At 39.2% G+C, this 14,353-nt stretch overlaps 1 protein-coding gene across 3 annotated transcripts in view; it reads right to left on the bottom strand.

Annotated features, from left to right (window-relative positions):
- The window catches only part of LOC126457362 (protein timeless), a 374,910-nt gene that overhangs the window by 151,507 nt on the left and 209,050 nt on the right, over positions 1-14,353 (bottom strand). For all 3 annotated transcript variants that reach the window (XM_050093600.1, XM_050093599.1, XM_050093601.1), the window contains one exon: positions 3,192-3,338. In XM_050093600.1, coding sequence (XP_049949557.1) covers positions 3,192-3,338 — 147 coding nt within the window. The remainder of the gene's footprint in view (positions 1-3,191; positions 3,339-14,353) is intronic.

The raw sequence follows: 14,353 nt of genomic DNA, 5'->3' as shown, positions 1-14,353 counted from the left end.
TTTTGGCATTGGTATGATTCTAACCTTCTAACCCACACAAACACCTACAAGACAGAACATCCTTTTATGTTCCCATACTAAACTTTATCCCTGGCAAAAAATTTCTCATGTTGAAAAAAACAACCTTAACCACAATTTACGGGGTGAAAAAGTTCCATGTATTCCATATAGTATCAAGTTACAGTTAGTGACAGACCAGAGCTACTTATCTCTCTGTTTGATCCAAAGTGAAAATCCATGAGCAAACGACATGGAGGCTTCATGGTGTGCCTTGTTTCTCAGCAATTATAATTGCAACATTCACTATAGGCCCACTTTGTAACATGTCAACACTGACATGTTATCCTGTCTCCAAACAGGGTCTGACACAGGATTCAATAAAAAGGAGGTTGTTTGCTTTTCCATCAATCAAAATATAAACCATACACAAACAGAGTTCGCAATCACGGCCCATCATGACATGAGTGCAACACAGAAGAACCATTTCTTCATCATGTGTTATTTCAAATTCAGCAGGTTTGGCTGGAGCATAGTCAGAGGCTAAGGCTCCACTTTCAGAATGCTTTCCTCCGTGTGACACCACCTTAATGCTGTTGATGGCATCCTGCTGTTAGCCACAGAGGACACACAGTGCAAAGTAGTCGTACTACCCACACACAGACTCCATATACTCCAGCTCACATCACAAGCACTGGGGAATGAGTCATATGAAGGCCACGACTAGGCATCACATTTTCTGGGTGGGATTAGATGGGTGGATAGAATGAATGGAGATCTTCTGCAATGTATGTACACAAAATCAGTTTGGCCTGTGCAGCATTTTTCACCATGGTCCAAGCCATAACATCTGTGGGAGCTGTTGATGCATGTGGATTTCATTGGATTATTCAAATGTGGCTTTTGGTAGTAGATGCCCTCTCTGAACAATATGTGCCCTGTTCAGTATCTTCACAATAGAGAATGCACTGCACACAATAGTTTCTGATGATGGTCCTCAATTCCTGGCTCTGAGTTCCACCAGTTCAGCCTGCAAAATGGCATAGGTAATCTGACTACCACTCCTTTTCACTTAGCATCAAATTTGGAAGTTGAGCAGCTGGTCAGGACCTTTAAACTTCAGGCGCTAATGGCACACTCTGAGGAAGCCCTTACCCAATTACCAGCATCATATGAGTCCACCCCTACCAGTGGTCACTGCCAGCTGAACTGCTGCACAGGTAATGACCATGAATTTCACTCAGCCCGTTATGCCCAGCATCTTGGACATGGCACCATCAAACACACACTTATTACTACTCAGGCACCTATGTCTAGGCTCACATCTGTGCCCATAAGCTGGGGTAGGTGCCCCACCCTGTTGTTGGCCACAGGGGACGTAAAATGTGTGATCTCATGACTCATGCACCAATTCCCCTGCAATGTCATCAAAATCAGATTCTGCCATGACACTGGAAGAATGTCACACCCAAAACTACAATGACTGTGCGAGCAAACATTTCCAGTTTTGTGCCAACACCTAACAGTGCTCATTGGTCTCATCAGAGTGCTCCTCCCCTGCAAACATTATGATTGCGCAAAACTCCAATGCGCCATGAGCTTCATCCCTGCCTAGTATTTCGGCAGTAGCAACGAAGTACTGACAAAGAGAGGGAGCTGACCATGGAGACTGAGCTAACCTCTCCACCCACACAGCTCCCAGCTCCTGTAGTCCTGATGGGCACCATTGGAATGGCACTCTTTCTCCAGTCTACCTCACTGATGCCTCCACTCTGTTGCCACTGTTGAACAAAGTGGATGTCATGGTCCCTGTGTCAGCTCCCATGCTGCCCTACCTGCATCTCCAGTTCCCCCTCTGTCATTGGTCCCATTACTCTTTGGGAAATTACTGACATTTGGGCCAGTTAAAAGGGGAAGGAATATTGTATCACACTTGGGTCAGTTAAAAGGAATACTGTATACCCACCAAGTACCAATGAGGATAGTCCACCAGCGGGCAATGATACAAATGTGGAATTGATTAGTTGCCTGGAGAAAGACTGGAGCATAATCACTGCCCCATGCAGCAGCAGAGGCTGCCAGAAGTCACAGCTCAGATGGGCAAAGTTCTTTGGTTTTTGGCCACTTTAAACAAGTGTGCATCATGGCAGGAAATAGTCCACGTACTTGCATGAAGCACATATTCATCATCATTACAATATTGTGTTGACTGCTTCTCTTTGGACTTGGATTTCATTCTGGGTACAAATGTACTCATATATTGCTTATGACAGAGTTGGCATCCATTCTGGAAATTATCAGGTTGCACATTCCTTGATGAAGTCATATATTACTGTCTTCCAGTTAGTACCATTTGTAAATGTGTTCCACATCAGTTTGAACTTTATTCTGAGTGCTGAATAGTGGGACTTGCCTATCATAATTGTGAAGGACAAACTGTGTTTGTATCCACTGAGATAAAAATTTGCTATTGCAGCCAAGCATAATTACTATTATTCAGTAAAAGTTCAGTATTTTTACTTATAAAGAACAGACACGAAAGAGTCTTTAAGACAAAAATACACCAAGTAAGATAAAAAAAGAACATAAAAGTATCATACCAGGCAATTATTTAACTTTTGGAGGCAAAGGCGTCATTACAAAGAAAGGATAATACAACTATGTCAAACAAATGCAAAAAATGACAATTTTCATATATTTGTTAAAGATCATAGAACAGTGTCATACAGAGGCTGAAGTAGAAAGATCTAAGGAAGATTCTGTCATGTACATGAAATATAAGAAGGGGAAGGAGGAACTGGAGTGACAGGGGAGCAGTTGTTGGAACTATCATGTTTCACACACACACAACAACAACAGAAACAGGGAGGAACTGGATGCAAAAAGGTACACAGAGATTGAGACACAGTGTTTCTTAAGCGTCAAAATCAGAAAAAAGTGTAAACAGAAAGATACACAGAGAAAACCCAATAGCCTTCTGTTACACATTCCATAAATTCCAAAATTAAGTTGCCCTTGAGTGCATGAAAAAGGAAGAGTATCTAACATCAAAATAACTGCTAAGTATTTTCTTCTCAAGTGTCATTTCACTTTTTTCTGTGTATGAAGAAAATTCCAAGTTGATAGGGCAGCAATTAATTAACTTATTGTTGACATTTTAGAGGATATTATGAAAATAGACACAAATATATTACCGGTGGTGAAGTGTTGCTTTCGTTATCCTCTGAGCTTTCACTAAGAGATGCTTCAAACCAGAGATTCAAAAGATTCTGCAGTGTTCCTACATGCTGATCCTTGTAGATTAATGCAATGAGCTGAACCATTGTCACACCCCAGTGTGCCTAAAACAAAGAGAAAAACACACACTATAAATACACGCAGGTAGATAGCATAAAAGTAGGATAAACATGGTTTATGGATTGTTTCGAATACAAAACAGCAGCCTGTGCAACACAATTATGAGCAATAATTTAATACAGTTTAACTAAATTAATTGGCCAAGATGTTGTTTTCATATGCTGGAAACATCAGTAAAAGTAAATGAAAAAAATGCAAATTTCAATTAATTTTGTACCTGTTTATTATTCTAAGCAGTTGGTGTTCTACAACTGACAATATTTTAGTAACATTTTTCACAAAACATTACAATCCATGTCTCTTTGCAATAGTGTGGACACATTGCAAGAAAATTTTAAGACATGTTATTCTTTATTTTAAATCCAGAAACTAGATTTCTATAATTCTTAGAAAATATGTTCACCGTTTTCACACAAACAGTTTTTTGGGTATGACAAAATAGTGGTTTTAAATATGGTTTGAACATTAGTATTCATTTATATTTCAAACTGAGTATTTTAGCAACTAAAAGAAATTAATACCAATGTATAAAGCTTTTATTACTTTTCAACAAAGGATATTTTAAGATGGATACAGTAAAAAAAATTAGAAAAAGGCAATGCCTCCTCGGCAGATGAATGCCGGGTGGTGCATAAACACATAGGTCTATAACTTGTAATGACTGTAAGGATGCAAATGCATATGGTGATCAAAGGGAGTTGGTGATATGCACTATTACTGCGAAACTAGGATTGTGGGATCACGTGTGTGGGTGTGCATAGCATAAACTTATCAACTGGTTCTGTAACTTCATTAGTAATTTGCACTGTTTTATTTCCAGTAATTTGGTTATACAGTATTTTAGTCTTATTTTGACTGACTTTCAGATCTACTTTCAAACTTATTCTCTTAAGTTCTTCCACTTGTTGTGGATGTTTTCTACACTAGATACAAAGACTATGATACCATCAGCAATTGATTCGAATATTTTTCATTAAGGCATAAGTTTCCTTTACTTATAATGATCTGAAAATTTTCTGAAACAGTGGTTGAAAATTGGCTGCTCTTGACAACAGAGCAGGCAGGGGCTCAGAGTCTGCAGAGCAGTGTGGCGTGCCATGGAGCTGCATCTGTGACAAAGTTCTGTAACCATGGGACTCTGTAACTAAGGAGATCTATGCATAAAACAAAACCAAATTTGACTTGGAACCGTAAGGAGAGTCTATTCACGTTATTATCTGGTTGTATGAACTTAGTCATTCAGAAGTTAAACTGATTGTAACTGGGAAAAAGAAACCCTGTTTGTGAACCTATTACCACTTACTACTCTGCAATAGTAGTCATTTCACAGGAAAAGTCTGGTGGGGGGGGAAAAAAAAAAAAAAAAAAAAAAAAAAGGGGGGGGGGGGGGGGGGGGGAGTTTCCATTTTACAAAAACTATTTTCATCTGCTGTTTCAGGAAGTTTACAGTTTGTTATACACAAAGAAAACACAAATCTTAGTAGAACATACTGAATCATTTCTAATGTCATTCCACCCTTTGTGTCTAGTGAAGAAAACTTCCAAAACAAGTCAAAGAACTTAACAGAGAATGTTTGAAAGAAGGTTTGACAGGTAACCACAATAAGACCAAAATAATCAATCTCCTGAAAAGAAAAAAGTGAAATTATAGAACCAGTTAATGAGTTTTCATAGTTTAGTGCACTTGACTATGACTGTATCAACGGCAAAAGAAATAAACAGAAAAGTAAACAGGACCAGGACCTGTAGTAATTTTTGTGAATTAAATAGGATCTTCAGGACAATACTTCTGACATGTTTGGAAAGAATGTATACAATCTGAGTATGTTGTCAGTTTTAACACACGACAGTGAGCCATTGACTTCTGATGCAAAAACCACTCAAAAACTGAGAGTTACATGTTGTGAATAACTAGGGGAGGCAGAGAACCAAAAAAATGCAACAGGAAACAGACCAAAGTGAAAGACATAATTACAACTAATAAAAAGGAAATGGAGGTGGCAGAATATATAGTCAGCAAATGGACAGTATATGAATCAAGGAAATTCTTCACTGTATTTCTTTGGATAAGAAAAGATTAAGGTGATCAACAATTAAAAAGAGAAACATGAATATATACAGCTGAAGATTTTAATGCATGGAAATGTCTAAAGGAGGCCTTTTCTACCAGTAGCTTATGATTATGACCATGTGCAACAATTGACATGTACATCTACATTCTCCAAATCACTGTCAAGTGGATGGCATATACATTGATCAGTCAGAACATTATAACCACTGGCATATTATCAATATAAACCCTTCACTTGGCAAGGAATGACTGCTAGTCAGACACATGCATGATGAATGTAGTATTAGTGAGTGTATTGTCTGTCTGCAGAATGGGGAAGGTGCATGATCTATCTGAGTTTGACCAAGGGCAGATTGTGATGGCTCTGAGGCTTGGCATGACTTGCCGGGTGTTTGAGGAGTGCTGCAGTGAGTGTCTTCAACACATGGTGAAACGAATATGAAACCATGTCCACATGTCATGGGGTTGGGCAGGCACCCCTCATTGCAGACGTCAGACATCATAGGCTGGACAGGCTGGTAAAACAGGACAGGTGGTGAACTGTGGTGGAACTAACATCAGGTTTTAATGCTGAGCAGAGTCCAAGTGTGTCTGAACACACAGTGTACCAAACACTCCTAACAATGGGCCTGCACAACTGACGACCCACACATGTGCCAATGTTAACACCACAACATTGGCCACCTTGACTGAAATGGGCACGTGACCATCAGCATTCAACATCAGTACAGTGACAGAGCATTGCATGATCTGATGAATCCCAATACCTTCCCATTGTGCCAATGGGAAAGCACAAATCCGAAGTCGTGGAAGGGAACAGCCCCTTGATACCTGTACTGCAGGTCAAAGACAATCTGGCGGTGGCTCCATTATGCTCTGGGGAACATTCACATGGGCATCCATGGGTCCAATGGAGCTCGTGCAAGGCACGATGACAACCAAGGAGTATCGTACACTGGTTGCAGGCTGCATATACCAGTTTTTGACAATCCGGTTTCCCTACGACAGGGGTGGAAATAGGTGCATGAAAAAACAGGTAGCAGTTGTGATTTAGCACTGTTTACATGCTCCCTTGTACCAGATGAGACATGCCAGTACTACATGACCTAGCCACCTTGGTCCTCTGCACATCTGTGTGGGTTGCTTTGCTAATACTGTCATCCCATAGTGCTGTTACAGCTTGCAGCCAAAATACTGGATGCACTTATCTTCTCTATTCATGTTGACAGGTTACTTAGGTATGGTACTTCCACTGACACCTTAGCAAAATGCAATTTACTAAGGAAAAGAAAAGAATATGGTGCTGCCTTTCCTCAACATGAAACTTTACCAACAGCCTGATGGTAAACTTAATGACATCATGCACATAAAATCCACCAGCACCGACAGGTACCTGCATGCCCCCTCCCATCATCACCCAGCGCAGAAGAATGCGCCCTGTATGTTTTAATCAAAAGATCACAGGATTGACAATGAAGAACATCTGATGGCAAAACTACAAAACCTCAGGTCTATAGAGACAATGGTAATGGAATGAAGCTAACAGATAAAACTATGTAGACAGAGGATGAGAGTAATAGGAAAGAGCAGAAGGGAGTCAAAACATTGTTCTATTACCATAAGTACAAGGGTCACTGAGTGTGTGGGCTAAATTCCTCAACAAGCACGTGAGAAACCAATTTCATGAAGCACCGACAAAATAAAAGGTGTTCTTGGCTCAACAAAACATGTAGTTGTCAAGCTAAATACTGCAGGATGTTACGAAATAGGCTATGAGTGTGGAGTAGTGTATGTAGGTGAGACAGGGTGACCAATTAGCAAACAAATATATAAATATGAAAGATACATTCATCTGAGACAGTGCATCAAGTCAGCAGTGGTGGAACACCAGGATGAGTGCAGGAAACTGATAATATTTTGAGAAGCTTGCATACTGCTGAAACACTACATTAACTGGAGGAGAAAGGATAGAGAGACAATAGAAATAGCAAAGCAACCCACCAACATGAATAGAGAAGATCGGTACAGACATCTAGGATTTGGCTCCCAGTAGTGGCAGTGCTACATTGTAGTGTATCATACATTGTGATTGTAAATTTTACCATCCTGTAAATGAAAGACTTGGCAACAATAATATGTTTTGTAATACAAGAAATATTACTCAAGATATAAATGAATTTCACTGAAATAGCTGTAAGAGAACTAGACACTTCTTGTTTTTCAGGGTTACTCCATGAACAGAATATTACCACCCATGTTAATGCAATGCGAACTCACTTTTATCTGAAAGCTCTGATGAGTAGGTATATGTATCATGAGAAGTCTCTTTTGTGTGATAAAGAATTGCTGGCAGCTGCCATTACTGAGTTTTCAATTTACAGAAAATTAGATTAGCGTCAAACAAATTACAAAAAAAGATCGGATGGCATTGTTGGCCGGGAGGCCCCTTTCGGGGGACTTCGGCCGCCATACTGCAAGTCCTTTTTAGTTGATGCCACTTCGGCGACTTGCGAGTCAACGATTATGAAAATGATGATGAAAGACACACAACACCCAGACCACTGCCAGGAATCAAACCCAGGCCCCCTGTGTGCTGGTGGTAACGCTACAGCTACCCTACGAAGGCGGACACTGTCAGCATAATTTCATATATGAGAAAGTGACTCCTGTTTCAAGAACATACTTTGATTAATGGTTGAAAGGTACATTATCATTTTATTAGGAAAAACTACAGATTTATCATTACAACAGCATACTAAAATGCACAGATTGTTCAGATCGATAGTTAATGGATGTAAAGTGAGAAACTGCATGCAAGGTCATGATTTCTTACAGGAAATAACATCAACTTTTCTGATGTTTTAATTGCTAAATAATTGGACAGCTATTATCCACTTTTCATCAAATATTCTGTAATTAAGAACATACAGATTCAATTCAGTCTAAGGAGATTGAATAACATTCATTGCTAGCTTCCAGCTACAAAGTTCACTTACAGCACAATCCCTGAACATACTACAAGATTCTGCAGAGAGCTGCGTGGTGTATTCCAGCAAACTTAATGTGTTGTGAGATGAATTTGGATAACGTCATTAACTAACTATACCAGTGTGCTTTAAATAATGTATAAATAATAATATCCAAGAACCTACAACTCAAATATGTTTTAATCTAAGTATCATAAGTGTCATCAACAGTGACTGAACAAATTACAAATCTTTTAATTGTTAAACTGTATAGTAATATCTTGCATTGTATTCTAGTCAATGTGTTGTATTTTGTATCACAGATAGGTTTTGGGGAGTCTGGTCTTGGCAGCAGAGCAGTCCAGGTCCATCACATCAGAATTTTGCATTGCTAGAGGATGGTGCACAGGCAAGTACATATAAGAATCTTGTGTTCTCGCTCACCTGTGCCACTCTGATCATTTTTATTCTCTCCACTAATAGAAGAAGATACATAATATTTCCATATTTCCACTATTTTCTGTGGAGAGTCTTCAGGAGTTGTGTTGGTACATAATTGGTGTTCATTCTTTCCCTAAAGTGCTTAGAATAAGCATGTGTTAGTACTAGGAAAGTATCCAAATTAAGTATGATTATATGTTTTGTTAGTGACTTAATCTGTGGTGTGATAAAGACATGTGCACAGTTCAAAAGGCAACAAGATCAGAAATTAAAAATTCACCCTGCCAGGGAAGTTCAGGAAGTAGTAGAACCAGCTGCATCAACTCCAAAAAAGTTTGAAGAACATCAAGCAAAGTTTTTGAGCAAATTCAATGGGTGGGTGCAGGCTAAGGAACAAAGAATTATTCACTGTGTTAATAAATGTTTTAAAGAGGCAGCAGAAAATATTTTGGTTGATAATTTACCCCAACCTAATCAAATTAAACTAGATCTGCAAGATGTGAAAGACAAATTGAGATCTTACAGTGGTGGACAAAGATGGTCCAGTCCACTGAAACATTTATGCAAGACTTAGAAGAGGACCAGAGGCAATAAAAGACTGTCCAATCAAATTGCACAAGAAGGAGAGACAACAGACCTCAAGCCTCAGATTTGAATATGGTAATGCGTGTCTGCATATCAGATGCATACTAACAATTTATTTTCTCTGCACACTGTTCATTTGTCAATAAATCTTTATACTACTGTGCAAGAGAAAGTCCTAAAACATAGACAGTTTCAGCCATTCTCACCAGATGTGAAAACTGTAGACCCTGTCAATTTCATATGAGGATTTAGAAGAGCATTACCAGGATCCTAGATTGAAGCCCAAAAGATTAACTATGTGTGAGGCTATATCCAAGGAGATGGTGCATCATGGACTATGGACATGATGGACTCGTGTAAAACATATGAACAGTCTGAACAGGAATTCCTAGCCAAATATTGGTCTCATGGAAGCTATAAATGCCTGAGGAAGGAAGTATTCAATCTGGAGCCCTTCTCTTTCAAAACCAATTTTGAAAAATGTTTGAAAGAACCAAGATACTGGTGTGAGTCTATTACTCAGAAGGATATACTTCAGATTCTAAAAGCAAAACTACCCGCTGCAATCCTTAAACTATTACACGCTCTAGAAGACAGTTTTGAAGAATTTATGTCTGTACTTGACTCCATCTGTTTAATACAGGAGGACATAAAATTGTGAAAAGGACAAAGTAACTTTTGTGTGCATGGTGTTACTCCACATAACACTTGCACAAATAACCAACAGGCACATGAAACAACTGCTAGTTGGCTGATGCAACACAATTACAATAATGGACAACACACGAGGGGCACTCAGTAAGTAATGCTACACATTTTTCCTGAAAGCAGCTTGGTTTTATTCACAATTCCAATACACCACACAATTCCCCAACTCTTTTGGCTAAAAAACCCTATTCTTCAAGATAATTTCTATTCAATATGATGGCCTTACACAAACTGACTGGGAGAGCCTCTATGTACCCATGGTACCCCTCAACTGGTCAACATCACAGCCAACATCTTGCTGCAACAATAATATCTCCATCAACCACATACTGCTTCCCACAAAAGTGCATCCCTCATTGAGCCAAACTAATGGAAGTTGGAAGGTGTGAGATGTTTGCTGTAGAGCAAATGAGGAATAACAGTGACCTCCGCTTGGATGCATAAATTTCCTGAGAGTAGTGAAATACATTCCAAGTTAACCTTTGCACCATGAGGGAGGACATCAAACAGAACAGAACCTTCACAGTCCCAGAAACTGTCACCATGACTGAGGGTGCGACTTTGAAGTTTTTCTTTGTAGGAGAGGCAGTGTGGCACCACTCCATGGATTGGCATTTTGTTTCCGGTTCAAAGTGATGAACCCACATTACATCGCCCCTGATGACGTTCGAAAAAAAGTTGTCATGATCAGCCTCAAAAGGCGCAAGCAACTCTGTGCAGATGTTCCTTCCTTGCTCTTCATAGTCTTCCAACAGCTGCTGAGGAACCCAGTAGGCAAACACCTTTGAGTACCCCAACTGTTGGGCGAGTATGTTAGCACTACCAACAGATGTCCAGCTGTGCAATGAGGTGTTTGACTGTGATCTGTCAATCACCTTGAGTGAGAGTGTCCTCCTGTTCCAACACTGCAGAAGTCACAGCTGTGCACAGCTGGCTGCACACAGGAGACTGTACAGGTTTGTGAGATCTTGTTGGAATAGTGACAGATGCCTCACCCAAAACTCATTGTGCCTTTGTTTATTGCCAGTTCCACTTGGACGTTCTGCAAGTGTCAATGAATATCTGCGATGCTCTTGTTTTCCACCAAAAGGAACACAGTGACATTACAGCCACCATTTTGAATGCTACATATAGCTTCATCACCAATCAGAATTTCGTGAAACTATAAGGGCTGAATTGGGATTGTTCCATGATGTTCCACAACAAATTCCACATTTTTTCAACTGAAATTGGCCAATAGAAAAAATGTGTTGCATTACTTATTGAACGCTCCTCTTAATAACTAAAGACAAAATGGGAACGGTTGCAGTCACTGTCCTAAATAAGGTAGGCAGAAGATCGGAAAGGAGATACAATCCAGGTTTTATTCCAGTGTGATCAGTCACCTTATCATAATCAGTCACATCAGCTGCTACCTACAAATAATAATTGCTGAAAACAATCACCAGTAATGATGGAAGTCAAAGCTGTTCATTCTAATAATTATTATCTGTTAAACTAGACTCGACCAGATTGTGCCCAGAGATTGGCCATGGATTTCAATAGGGACTTTGAGCCTACCATTCAGTTCTTTTGATAAAATGATGGAGAGAACATCTGGGAGGAACTCTGTGCAAATGTTAATGAATGTAAGAGAGAATATCCCTCAGCACTGATATCAGCCATTCAGGCAACAGTGGAGGATACACCAGTTACAGTTGCACTAGATAGTAGAGCATTGGTGAATGTTGATCAGGCAGCTTCTTCCAGAAAATATCACAAAGGACCCAGTTACCCAGTTTTCTAGTTCACAACTGTAAAATTAGTGGAGCTATAGACATACAATCATAGCGTATAAGAATACAGACATACTGGAGAGTTGGAAAATGCAGCAATTAAATCCGCATACCTAGTGATAAATAAATTGGTACTCAAATGTATTCTAGGCCTAGAGGGGATCTGGCAGAGGGTCGAACAGATTGACTTATCCATGAGGAAGGTTCTTTTTTGGACCAACAGAGTGGTGGCTCAAGTAGATTTGATACAAAAGAAGGGTAATCACAGTAAGTACTGCTGACGGGTAAGGATAAAATCAATAGTGAACCAGGGCCAATGAACTCACATTTTTCCAGTAAAGGTAATGAATGTGCTCAGATTGTCAGACCAACTATAACAAAAGTCAACTGAGCCAGACCACTTTACACTTGAGGAAAGAAAACAATTGCCTGACCTCCTGAAATAATACTATAAAGTGTTTGAGGAAAACCAGGAATGATGAAAGGACATACCTGTGATTTAGATGTTTTACCTCATCAAACATACTTCCACAACTTTTGTTCAATTCCACGGAGATAATGTCAATCAGTGGATGAAGAGATACAGAGGATGCTCAAGTGAGATTTAACAAAACCATCAACCAGTCCATAATGCAGTCCGCTCCTAGTTGTACCCACATCAAGAGCTTAAAAAGTTCTATGCTTGAAGGAAGAGAAGAAGTGACATGCCTGATCCTAAAGCATACATATGACTGTCATATGTAATTATAAATATATTGTCTAAAAACAAAGATGATGGAACTTACCAAACGAAATCGTTGGTATGTTGATAGAGACACTAACAAACACAAACACAAAATTCAAGCTTTCGCAACCCACTGTTGCTTCATCAGGAAAGAGGGAAGGAGAGGGAAAGACGAAAGGATGTGGGTTTTAAGGGAGAGGGTAAGGAGTCATTCCAATCCCGGGAGTGGAAAGACTTACCTTGGGGGGGAAAAAAAGGACAGGTATACACTCGCACACACACACACACACACACACACACACACACACACACACACACATCCATCCACACATATACAGACACACGCAGACATTTTGTTTATAAATATATTGTGTTAGTTATAATGTGACAAGTTTTCTTTAAATTTTCAGCAGTTATTGTATGTGTAATATACAAATACATGCAAATCGAGATATATTATTAGTGTGTATGTCTGAATATGGATTAATGACATTTCTTCCTGGCAGCATATGATCCATTAATTGATTCAAATGTTGTGATATGTTGTAAATAATAATGATTTTCTGATTTTTCATTACTTATCAGTAAAGCTGTTAATAATGACGATATAACAGTATTAAAGTTACACAGTTTAATTTAGTCAAATGGTTTGATAATTTTAAGAAGTTTTGTTGAAGAGAGCCTTCTGCAATTACAATTAATGTAATAATTCCCAGTTGAAAATGAGCCACCATGGATACTATTCCTACACTGATTAGGATTACCATGTATTCCATAGCTGAGGCACTTTACATTCATGTACATTGTTTGTAACAAGATGGGATGAGTCTTGAGGTCGTTGTGATGTTTTATGCTCTCAAAATGTCCCATCCTACTTCGGAGGTATTTCACTGGGCTTCAGATTATTGGTGCTGGGTGTGGTATCACTGATCTAACTAATCGCTGAACTGAATTCGATCAGCTTCGGGGGCAGTAATCATATCAATTGTTTTGTAATAAAAGACGCATGAAACTTTCTATTATCAAAGTCTATTGGAAAAAATGACAAGCTATAACTACTAGTAATGAACTTCATATGAAGTGTTGTAAGGTATTATGTGGAAGAGTAGAGAACTCATTAACACACACATCTGCAGGTTCATGTGTGAATTAATGTAGTGGCTATACACAAACTGTGAAAATTTGCTGTTAGACTGTGGAATGTCACTTGATCTTTGGACAATGCATTAAATATTACTGTCACCAAGATGTCCACAAGTGCATGTAACACTGTGATGAATATGGGATACCTGGAGTGTACCAAGATCAACCAGTGATTGTTGATATGGTCCTCCACAGTACACAAGTGACTGATGAGTGGATGTCAGTAGTCATAACTCTCAATTCAGGCTCAGCTACTCCGTTAAAATAACTCTTCTAAATCCCAAAATTCAGCACAGATCAGAAATGAATAAACTGTTTCTACTAACCTCACTGTTTTACAGTAAAATCAAATAATGGAAAATCCAGGATGGGATAAGAAACTGCCTCTCTCTATGAATGGCCACTGACAAGCTGTGTGCCAGAAACAGATGGACCACCCAGTTGCTGAGCACACTGATGAACACAATGTTCTCCATTTTAATGACTGCTCCACAGCCTGTGCCATCTGGATCCTTCCTACCAACACCAGCTTTTATGGAATTGCACAGGTGATTTCTTTCCCTGCAATATATCCTTTGTTGCCATA

The sequence above is a fragment of the Schistocerca serialis genome, chromosome 2 (genome assembly GCF_023864345.2).
Source record: "Schistocerca serialis cubense isolate TAMUIC-IGC-003099 chromosome 2, iqSchSeri2.2, whole genome shotgun sequence".
Lineage (NCBI taxonomy): Eukaryota > Metazoa > Arthropoda > Insecta > Orthoptera > Acrididae > Schistocerca > Schistocerca serialis.
Note: the sequence above shows the minus strand (reverse complement) of the source record. Positions and strands in the feature narration are given on the sequence as shown.